The sequence below is a fragment of the Volvox carteri genome (genome assembly GCF_000143455.1).
Source record: "Volvox carteri f. nagariensis unplaced genomic scaffold VOLCAscaffold_93, whole genome shotgun sequence".
Taxonomy (NCBI): domain Eukaryota; kingdom Viridiplantae; phylum Chlorophyta; class Chlorophyceae; order Chlamydomonadales; family Volvocaceae; genus Volvox; species Volvox carteri.
This window is the reverse complement of record NW_003307636.1, coordinates 200,364-211,040: the sequence shown is the minus strand read 5'-3', so window position 1 is coordinate 211,040 and position 10,677 is coordinate 200,364. Positions and strand designations below refer to the sequence as shown.

The following is a 10,677-nucleotide window of genomic DNA, read 5'->3' as shown; positions in this document are numbered from 1 at the left end:
AAGTCAGTTGCCGATCAGCTGCAATCGGCCCTTGAAGCGGCGCTGGCGGCGACCTCACACCCGCCACACCCCGCCGCCACCAACAACCCAGCGGCAGTAGCAGCAGCAGCAGCACCCCCTGGGGTAGCTGCTGCAACGGACGCCAACGGGTCCGCGGAACCAACCCGTACGGCCGCGACCAGCTACTGCCATCTGCTCGACTACAACCACCATAACTGCTTCGCAGTAGCAACACCTGGAGTCGGGCCGGGGGCGGGTTTGGGATTGGGCTGGTCGGCTCCCAGATCCCCGGGGCTCCAGCTACTGCCACCTCCCTCCCCCGGACACCACCACCACCACCAAACAGCAGCAGCAGTAGCAGCATCAGAAGGAGGAGGAGGCAGTAGCCTGGCGGGGCTGCCGGCTCCCGGAATCGGTGTCAGTACGGGAGCGGGGGAAAGGCCCTCTGTGGGCCCCTGTGGGGCGGGGAATGGTTCCGGAGCTGGTCCCGGACCACCGCCACTGACAAACCAACCAGACGGAGCAGCGGCAGTAGCGGAGGCAGAAGCAGGGCCTTATCCCGGGGTCCAGGGGACGGCGCCACCGCCTTCGCCGCAGCCGCCGCTGCGAAGTCCTCTTCACCCGCCCGCGGCGGGGGAGGAGACGGGGGCCCAAGGCAAACCCGCAAAACCCGGGGAAAATCAGCACCCGCCGCCGCAGCAGCAGCAGCGAGGCGGTGGTGGTGGTGATGGTGATGGTGAGGAGGGCTCCCGGTTTCAGAGCGCGGCCCAACCCACTGCTGCTGCTGCGGCGGCGGCGGCGGCGGCTGTGAATCACTTCGACCGTAAGATTTGTCGCGCCTCCTCGGACATGTACTTCCATTACTATGGGATGTTGCAACATCAACAAAACATGTTGCAGGTGCGGGGGGGGGTGGGGAGGGTGGGGGTCGGCGGGATTGGGGGGGTTGGCGGGGCGGATTTGGGTTTTAGTGTTGTACGATGGGATGAAGGAAGAGGGCGGGCTGAAGAGGAGGGGAGAGAGTCTCGGTGTGTGTGTGTGGGGGGGGGGGGAAATAAGAAGGCTTTAAGAGGTTGAGGAGGAGGTATGTATTACACACTCATACATACATACATATAGGCAGGCGGCTGGCAGAAGTTAAGGCCTGACTTCTGCTCCCAGTCGATCCAGTCGACCCGGGTTCAAATCCGCCTGCCAGCTCCTCGGGTGTTTGAGGAGTGATGAAATGGGAGGTGGCCCCCCATCATATGGACGGTGTAGGACGTGATAATATCAACTTGCGAGCTGACCAGGAACTAAGTTGATGCGCCGTTGATCCGCTAGATTTGGTTGGATGCTGGTGGTGAGTTGCCGAACCCAACGAATACATTCTGAAGTCGGATGGGGTGACGGATTAGGGTGCCCCTCTAGCAGGGGAGAGCAGGGACTGCCCCGGGAAAGGGGGCCGCTGGCGAAGTTAACCACCCTGTAACAACATACATACATACACGCAGACACAAGTTCATTTTCATAGCGAAGTCCACTACCTGACCCTCTGCCCTCCCGCTGCTGCTACTGCTCCGGATGCCACTGACCCCAGTACCTATCCCTACCTCTCCCCCCACACACACATACATACATACACACATACACATACCCAATACAGGACTACACACGCACCGGCACCTACTACAGCGCCATCGTGGGCAACCCAGAGGACTTTCGCGGACGAGTGGTGATGGATGTGGGGGCCGGGAGCGGCATCCTGTCGCTGTTCGCCGTACAGGCCGGGGCGGCACGTGTGTATGCGGTGGAGGCGAGTGGGATGGCCAAATTCGCCCGGATGCTGGCAGACGCCAACCCGGCCTTGGGCGGCCGTATCACCGTCATCAGCTCCAAAGTAGAGGAGGTCGCGCTGCCTGGTGGGGTGGGGAGGGGTGGGGTGGGGTGGGGGAAGGGAATCATGTGCGGGAAAGTGGTCAGTGTTCAAGAGGCCCGATTGAGTCCTAAGAGGGCGGATGGGAGGGGGAAAATGGGGGGAGGGGAGGGATGGGGGCCCTGTGTGGGTTTTAGGGTTTTGGGGTGGAAGGTGGCGGGGGCCGGTTCAACGGTGAGGGAGGGGTAATGGCGTACACCCACTGGCTAGGGGGGGCGTCGGGGTTCGGTTTGTAAAGGGGGTTTTAGGGTTCCTCCCACCATCACCTGTGGGGAGGAGGTGGTTTGGGGGGGGGGAGGAGACCAGGGCTGCAAACTGCGGATGATGACTTCTGATGGCGTACGTCCGTACACATTGCCACGATTACCTTTTTCCAGATGTGGTCTTTCCCATCCCCCTTACCCCCTTACTCCCTTACCCGCTATGTATACGTAGATGCCGTATTGCCGCAAATGTTTTTATGACTGATTTAACATGACATAACAATAAATTTTTTTATAGTTCTCCCGTTTTTAGGAAAACCTAATAAAAGAATGTTTTTAAAAAATCCTGACGACTTTGTAAAAGTTAGTTCCCAGGCGGGAAACCTCGTACAGACGCAGTCTTGGCGGGGTTTTGGCGGGATGAGTCTGTTAAGGGACGTGCAGGGCTCTGCCCTCTGATGGTGTGACAGCTGACCAGCTGCGGCAGCTCTACTTGGCAGCCAGCTGCCGCGTCTGTGGACCTTTCATGCAGGCGAACAAATTGCAAGAAACCCTTTTTGCAAATGTTTTAGCGCAGAAAAGTCCTTTTTTGGTTGTAATAACATTAGCGTAAAAAACATTAGCGGCAATACGGTACATACATACGTACATACCCTTCCTCACAACATCAAAAAATACCCGTCCATCACAGAGCGGGTTGACGTACTGGTTTCGGAGCCCATGGGCACTTTACTGGTCAACGAGCGGATGCTTGAGTCGTACATCTACGCCCGAGACGCCTTTCTGAAGCCCGGCGGCAAGATGTTCCCCCAGCTGGGTCGCATTCATGCAGGTGAGGGGACTCCCCCTTACCCGCTGTATGTATGTCGTTACAGGGTGGTGGTATAGCTTCACCAGCGGCCCCCTTTCCCGAGGCAGCTCCCTGCTCTCCCCTGCTAGAGGGACACCCTAATCCGCTGTATGTATGTATGTATGTATGTATGTATCTTTGTGTGTGTGTATGTGGTTTGGGGACGGGGCACCAGTCAATAAATGCCAAATGTACGAGCAACATCTGTTCCCTCCTCCCCCTCCTCCCCCCTGCCTGTCTGCTCCAAACCCTCCCCCCATCACACCACCCCCCGCAACCCTAAGCCCCCGGCCCCGATGTGCGGCTGCAATACCCGCACGTGTCCCCGACCACCCCACCGCGCCATGTCACCATGCCATGCCGTATCACGGGGAGCAGCTTCCTCACATACATACATACATGCATACATATACATACATACACAATACGCACACTCGCGACACGCACGTACACCTCTCACCCGCCGCCAGCCTGCTTCAGCGACAACGTGCTCCACAGCGAGATCGCCGCCAAGTCGGCGTTCTGGCTGCAGCCGTCCTTCTACGGCGTTGACGTCACCTCGCTCCACTCGGCGGCCTCTGAGGGCTACTTCGGCCAGGTGGTGGTGGACGCGTTCGACCCCGCGCTGCTGGTCACGAGCTGTGCGACCCGGGCACTGGACTTTGGCCACGTTGCGGAGAGCGAGTTGCTGGATATCGACATGCCGCTGCAGGTGCCTGGGGGCCCGGGTGGAGAAGTACGGCGAACCACTGACGAGTGAAGCAGATACCAGAGATAGACAGATATAGTCCAGGGGTGTGTGTAAGAGTAGTAGTGGGAGAAAGGGGGGATCATGTGCGATGAGTAGAGAGGGGAGGGGGGATGAGGGGGGAAGGTTTGGGTTTTAGGGTTTTGGGGTGGGGTATGGATTTTGGGTTTGGGGGGATTAGAGGCCGTCTGGGGGTGTGTGAGACGCCGTACTGCCAGTTGCGAGTGAATCCACGGTCAGGCAGTACGGCAGGTAGTTAAGCTGATACCCTCTCGTCCTGATGCTTACCTACCTGTCTGGTTGTCTGTCTGCCCGGACCCTAACCGCTAGTCAACCGCTTACGAACCGCCGCTCCTTTACTGACGGCTGTTCCCCTGTCCCTTCGGTGTCGACGTGGACACGACACCGGTTGTCGGTTGGATAATTGGTTGGTGGTTGTTTCTGTTTGCCCACCCACAGTTGGTGACGGGTCCGGTGGCCCCCGTGACGATACACGGGCTGGCGTGCTGGTTTGGTGAGTGCCCGGGGAGAGGGGGGGGGGAGGGAGGAGGGGGGGAGGGGGAGAGTTTTGTGTGTTTTTAGGGTTGGGGTAGCACCCGATGAGAGGGGCTAGGGAGTGGTCGGGCAGCTGAGCACCCGAAAGCCACTTGCGAGGGGGCCTGCCAGTGCGAGGGGGCCTCCGGGGGTTGATGGCTGGTAGGTGTAGTGCTGGTTCGCCGGCTGGGGGGGGAGACGTGCATGCGGTACGCAGGTACTGGTGAGTTGGGGACCGAGACTCCACATACACATACACGTGCACGCACCCGCGGGCCCCCTCCCCTCCTAGCTGTTTACCAAGACTCCTGATGCCGTTTCTGTGTAATTCTGGAGTAACCGTTTATTTCTGGCACCTGCTTAACTCGTCAGTGGTTCGTATGACCCCCCCTGTCTTACCCCTCCTCCGCACATCCCCCACCATTATCAGTAGGGGGGCGACCGCCACAGGCGGTACGTCGGGCGCTGGTCGCAGCTCCCACCAGGTCGCCGTACATTAAGATCGTATCTCTTCTATTCCTGCTGCCTGTATCCCGTACAGGCCCCCGTAACCTCAGACTCCCCCCCCCGGCACTCCCGACCCCCCCCCCCAGATGTGTTTTTCGCCGGGTCCCAACAGCCCGTGTGGCTAACCACTGCGCCAGGGATGCCTACCACCCACTGGTGAGACGGTCAGGCTAGGCCCGGGAATGTGTATGGCTGTATGTATGTATATATGGCTGTGCGGTGCTGGGCGAGTTAAATGTTAATCCCCGGATGGGACATGACATCTGTGGCGACCAGAAACAGTGGCTGTTGAGGTGGGGACGGTGAACGGGGGAGGGGAAACCCCTCACTTCCCCCGGCTGCTGCTGCTGTCTGTCTGTCTGTGTGTGTTCTGTCTGTCTCTCTGTCTCTCGTATGGCCCGCATGGCCATACGTGGCCAACCCCATTCCTCGTCCAAAGCTAAGTAGGGCCCCAATTCCAAACGGGTCCATCCCCACAGGTTTCAGTTGCGCTGTGTACTGCAGCACCCGCTGGTTGTCACCTCCCCCAACACTCGGATCACCGGACAGCTCCACCTCGTTGCGCATGCACGACAGTCGTACGACATCTACCTGACGCTGACGGCGCCGCCGCTGCAGCCAGGCCAGCCGCCGCAGACCTCCAGCGGCAAATTCGACCTCAAAGAGCCGTACTACCGGCAGCTCACGCCGTACGGTGCCGCCGCCACGGCGGCGACGATGGCAGGTGCGGCGCCGCCGGCGATGGGGCCGGAGGGGACTGTAGCGGCGGCGGCGGCGGCGGTGGGCGGTTCCGGCTGTGGGTGGATGTGAGGGATTCAGGGTGGGGACGCGGAGGCAACAGATACGATGTGTACATGTGTGCATGTTTATCGAGGATTGTTTTGAGCGTTGAGGTGCGTGTGTGTGTGTGTGTATGTGTGGAGAAGGGGTTGAGGTAGTTGTTGGGCTGGCTGACGTACAGGCAGGCCGTACCCAAACACCCACTCACCCGCCCACCGCCTGTTTATTCGACTAAGCACGTTGCTGTGTTTTGTGAACAGCTTCTTTTGTGGCGATGTGTCGTCTTCTTGGGACGCGCGGTGCAGCGCTGTAGTGTTACGTGTCTGTCCTGGTGGCCCCGCTGGTGGTGCGGTTTGATTTATTTGCGGCGGCGCTGCAATGGGGGATAGGGGGGGGAAATGCGGCGAGGTGCCATTAGGGGATAGCCTACCACTTGGCAGGTAGGTGAGAGGATGTGTGTGTGGGGGGGGGATTGCGGCTGAGGGGCGCGAGGGGGGGTCCGCATTATTCCAACTCGCATTGGGGGATGGAAAGGGGTATTCCTCATCAGAAGGTCGGAGAACGGCAAATACATTGCCGCTGATGGTGACTCTCTCAGCCGCTGATGCCAACCAGCGCGTCCTTGTTTCCGTTTGCATTGTTCCTGCTGCAGCACTTGCTCCGTTTGCGCGGTAGTGTGGAGGGTTTTGGGGGGAGGGGGGAAATGGTTTTGGAGGGGTTTACGAGGGTTGTATTTTGTGGGCCAATGCTCTCGCCGTTCATTCTTGCTATTGCCGTCATCGCCGTCCATCGCCGTACACCCCACACATTTTCCTTAAGTGAAGGGCCAGGGGGGGAGGAAGCACGGATGGGAGGCCCCCCGGGGGGTGCTACTGGACCTCCCCAGTTTCAGTCTCTTCGGGCCTTTCCAGCTTCCTGTTGCAGGTTCAGTCATCCTCCGTCTCGTCCTCCTTCGGTCCAACGCTGTAGGGTTGGTGGGGTGGGGGTGGGGCGTGGGGGGCACATTTCTCGCTTGATATTATCTTTTTGCATACCATGCTCGCAGGTTCCTGTAAGGGGGGTTATGTGGGTGGGTGGGAGATACAGCTCGTCCTGCCTTGCCGTCTTAAAGAGGGGAAGGGAGGGCGAGAGGAACGGCTTATGAGGGGCATAGTCGTCGTCTCTCTCTGGGCGGACCTCTCCGCCTGGTTATGATAATGTTGTTGTTGTTGTTGTTGGTACTGCGGGGTTTGCCTCGTGGTTGTCAGCAGCACCGTTAGGACGGACTTACAGACGGACCGACAGTTTCCCATGTCGGTGGACATCGGGGGGTGTATGAGGGGTTGGAGGGTGGCGCTGTTGTAGGGACTGGTAGTGACTGCGGTGGTTCTATCGATCAGAGCTGAGGGCGCTGTCTGTGGATTTTAGCTGTCGGTCGATGTCTGTTTGCGGATGTGGAGAAGAGGCAAGGCAGCCAGTTGGGCTCCCCTGGCTGGTGTGGCGGTGATCAGGAAGAAATAATGAGTATACTGCCGGTCGTAAGTGCAGTGTCCTTGATTAAGGGGCTGACAAGCTCTCTGTCAGGGTCTTTTATGCACAATGTTCAATCACCACCACCACCACCACCACCACCACCACCACCAGCAGCACTGTCAGTAGTAGCACTGTCAGCAGGAGATCCGCTCGGAGTTACAGCTCGCGACAGGAGGCCACTGCCCTCCTCCGCCAAGAGGTCGAACCAGGTCGCCTGGCAACAGCTCCTGAACAGAGTCCCCCCACTGATCCGGTTCAAACTCGAGGTTGCTAGTTATTGCTGCGCGGTGAAGGGGGCACAGCCTGTGTGTGTGTGTGTGTAATCCGAATAATGGTGGGTACTTTGATGGGGGGTTGGGGCAGCGCTTAGCCATACGGGGCTGCCGCAGCACTCGAGTGAAGTCCAGGTAGGATATCACGTGTAAGGGTAGGGGGGCAGTGTCCCCAGGGCGCCTGGGTGGGGCGGGGTGGGGTGGGGCGGGATCCGGGAGGGAGCTGCACCGTAGCAGACAGTACCACTGATGCAGATGCAGCATGGTGGGATGTACAACGTCCCAGTAGAGTACATCTCCTCCGGAACCACCGCGAATACCAACACAAGGACCGAAATCTCAATATCGGTGTTGAGGAGCAAACCCGCAGACATACATACACATACACACACACCTGCCCCAACACAACTTTAGCTTTAGCTCCGTACGCCCGTGAGGAGGACATGGTAGAGGAGCATCACGGGCAGCAGCGCGCCCCCACGCTCCTCCCGTACTCATTCAGTCCTTAGGTTTACCATTCCGTTCTGAGGTAGTCACCTCACTGGTAAGTCGGCGTGTTGCTGATGGGCCGGGCGCTGATGGACTTTCTTTGTGCAGTCATCGGATGATTCTTTTCATCCACCCTCCATGTACATCCATTCGTTCGTTCTCCTGATTGATACGGCTACCTCCACCACCGCACTCCACACAGACAGTGCCGCAGACAGCGACTCTCAGCTGAGGGACATGAGGACGATGGACAGAGTGTTGACCGAAGTGACGGCTGCAGCTCCGAAGTACGGTAGCGCCTATTCGTGGTTCCCGACACTCCCTTAGTCCCCTTCCCCCTGCCCCACACACCCTACTGCTGGTGAGTCCAGTCAGTAAGAGGGGAGGCGGCGGGGTGTGTGTGGCTGCATGAAAGGGACTAAGGAAAGGGCTTAGGTAAAACACATCCCAGCTCCAGGTTTACCCCTCTCCCCCTTTCCCCGTCACCAGCCCCCCCAGCCCCACCTCCCAAGCTGCGCCGACATATTTCGGGGATATTCCCTCTGCGTGTGTATGTATGTATGTATGTATGTATGTATGTATGTATGTATGTATGATGTATGGGACAGGGGGCATATCATTACCCGTGGCAGCTACCCTGCGAAACCCTGCCTTCCCCGGTATTTCGGGGCACACTCATCCGTCCTAACAAACGTCTCAGTGGATCGCTCGGGTTCCGCACCCACCACCGGCATCCAACGGAATCTGCCGGATCAACGGCGGCCCAGCTCCATTCCTGGTCGGCTCGCAGGTCAACTTTATCCCAGGTCACCACCGTCCATCGACTAGGGACACTCGTACCTTCAACCATCGGAAGGATTTTCGACCCTGACAGGTCTCGATCCCGGAACCTGTATGAACGCCTCAGCACCCCTCACATCCATACCCCAGCTACACACACGCACACCTCCTCTCAGTGCCTCCTCCCCGAACCCCCCAGAAATATGGCCAGAGCCACCCCCGCAAGAGCCGCACCAATGCCCACCCCCAGCAGCCCCTCCCGTACGATGGCGTCCTCAACCAGGCCCCGGAGGAACTCCGCCTGGCGGAAGCCCGGGTGCTCCTAATTAGGCAACAGCAGGGGCGCGGTGGGGGAGGAGAGGGTGACGGTGAAGATGATAATGGTGATGATGATGGGGATGGCAATGGCATCATGGAGAACAACAGGGTTTTGTGGATGTGATATGGAAGGGGCATCTGGTCACCAAGGCCAGATCTAAGTTCAAAGTCCGCAATGGACCATTTGGGGGCGTGGGAAAAAATGCGGCGAAGGTGACTGGAGCTGAGGGGTTAAGGCACGGGGAAAGGTATGACGGTCAAAAAAGGGTGTAGGAGGAAGGCCAGAGCAGCCACGGCTCATGTCATCGGCGGCTGCAGCCAGGCCCGGTTGCAGCAGCTGGTGGCGGCCAGGCGGGCTGGCAGAAGGGGATGCTCCAGGGGCAGCCGGAGGAAGACTCATTTGGGCTTGGCTCAATTGCAGCATGATGGCAGTATTATGTAATACAGCCTTTGGCCCGGGGGCTGGCCCCCGGGGGGTTGGGGGAGGTTTGGATGGGGAATAGGGAGCCGCGCTAGGGTAGGCCATGGGGCCGTGCCTCAACGGACTTGCAGCACCGTACTCGTACTCCCTCCCCCTACCTTTCCATTCCTACCTGCAGCAGCGAGGAGAGCTCCCGCCGCGCTTCAATGTACTGGCCCAGGTTGTAGGACGCCACTGCGGCAACGGGGGAAAGAGTGGCCGACGGACGGAACGGTAGGCGGCGGGTGTTGGTGGCTCCACGACGACTATTACGATGCGAGGCCAAAATACTAGGTACGTATTCTTACATAAGACTGCGACGCGTTTGTCGAGGTCTTGCACGAATAAGGGAAGGCGGTCTGTAACCTCGTGAGAGGAGCACGGGCGTCCCTCGAGTTCCCAAAACCGCCTCCAACTTCCTCAACAAAACCGGTGGCCTTACCAGCTGCGAAGTAGCGGAATTCCTTGTCCTTCGCCTGCTCTCTCAGCTTAGCCCGGCAGAGCTCCAGACCGCGAGATTGATGGCTGCGATTGGTGCTGTGAACTAGTGCCCATACCAACCTACAAGTTAGGGAGTCTCTTGGCCAGCTTGCTTTAGGCGCTATTACTTTTGAATGGACTCCTCACCTGAACCGTGCTCCGTCCACCTCATCGCTGGTTCCGGTTTGGTAGATGCTGTGATACTCATCTTCAGCGTGCTTGACAAAATCTAAGTCAACAGAAGGTAAGTGTTCCTGACCCATGGCTAATTATTATACGGAACCGACTTCACTATTGTATATCTTGCGTATTGTCAACTTCTGACAGGTGGCTCTAGTCATAATAATTCTGCGACGAATTTTGAAGACGTGTAACAGTGCAAGATATTATGAAAATAGTTTATAATAGTTTCGCCAAGGTTATGGAATGTGGGAGACACAGCTTGCGACAATTTCATCGAGAACTGTTGTACACGGAGGCAGTTGTCGCAAGGCCTGGCTTCTGGTGATGTAATGCATCTAGGAGCATCTCCCAATGCATGACACAATTGCATACATTTTCTAATGCTATTATTCGCCTGGTAGGGCCGCAGTCAGCTAACCCGAAGTGGAGCGCCGACACTCTCTAGGGCACGCACATATGCCGTCGTCATCATTTTTAGTATCAGGATGGAAGTCTTAATCCAATCATTTGTTTCGATGGGTGGCTGAGCTGTAGTTATACTCTCGCATCATGGCGCCGACTCGGCCACAGCTTCAGTCATGCAACGGTCATCACTTTACACCGCGGCGCCCTATCGGCACCTCGGCCGACACGGCACTGACTCCTA

The 10,677-nt window shown here is 58.2% G+C and overlaps 2 protein-coding genes across 2 annotated transcripts; one reads left to right on the top strand and one right to left on the bottom strand.

The window, feature by feature from the left end:
• Positions 1 to 816: 816 nt before the first annotated feature.
• VOLCADRAFT_69442 (uncharacterized protein) lies at positions 817 to 5,567 on the top strand (the record flags this gene model as incomplete). Its single annotated transcript, XM_002958389.1, has 7 exons — positions 817 to 900; positions 1,646 to 1,901; positions 2,810 to 2,950; positions 3,439 to 3,680; positions 4,176 to 4,230; positions 4,844 to 4,913; positions 5,237 to 5,567. Coding segments are annotated over 7 exons (1,179 nt in total), but the record flags the coding sequence as incomplete, so codon positions are not given.
• Positions 5,568 to 7,183: 1,616 nt separating this feature from the next.
• VOLCADRAFT_108124 (uncharacterized protein) lies at positions 7,184 to 10,215 on the bottom strand (the record flags this gene model as incomplete). Its single annotated transcript, XM_002958370.1, has 7 exons — positions 9,996 to 10,215; positions 9,811 to 9,929; positions 9,502 to 9,563; positions 8,835 to 8,912; positions 7,716 to 7,741; positions 7,426 to 7,502; positions 7,184 to 7,329 (listed from the first exon to the last, which is right to left on the bottom strand). Exons 1-7 carry the CDS (start codon positions 10,109 to 10,111, stop codon positions 7,184 to 7,186), a joined length of 624 nt encoding a protein of 207 aa, XP_002958416.1. The 5' UTR covers positions 10,112 to 10,215.
• Between the last annotated feature and the right edge of the window lie 462 nt (positions 10,216 to 10,677).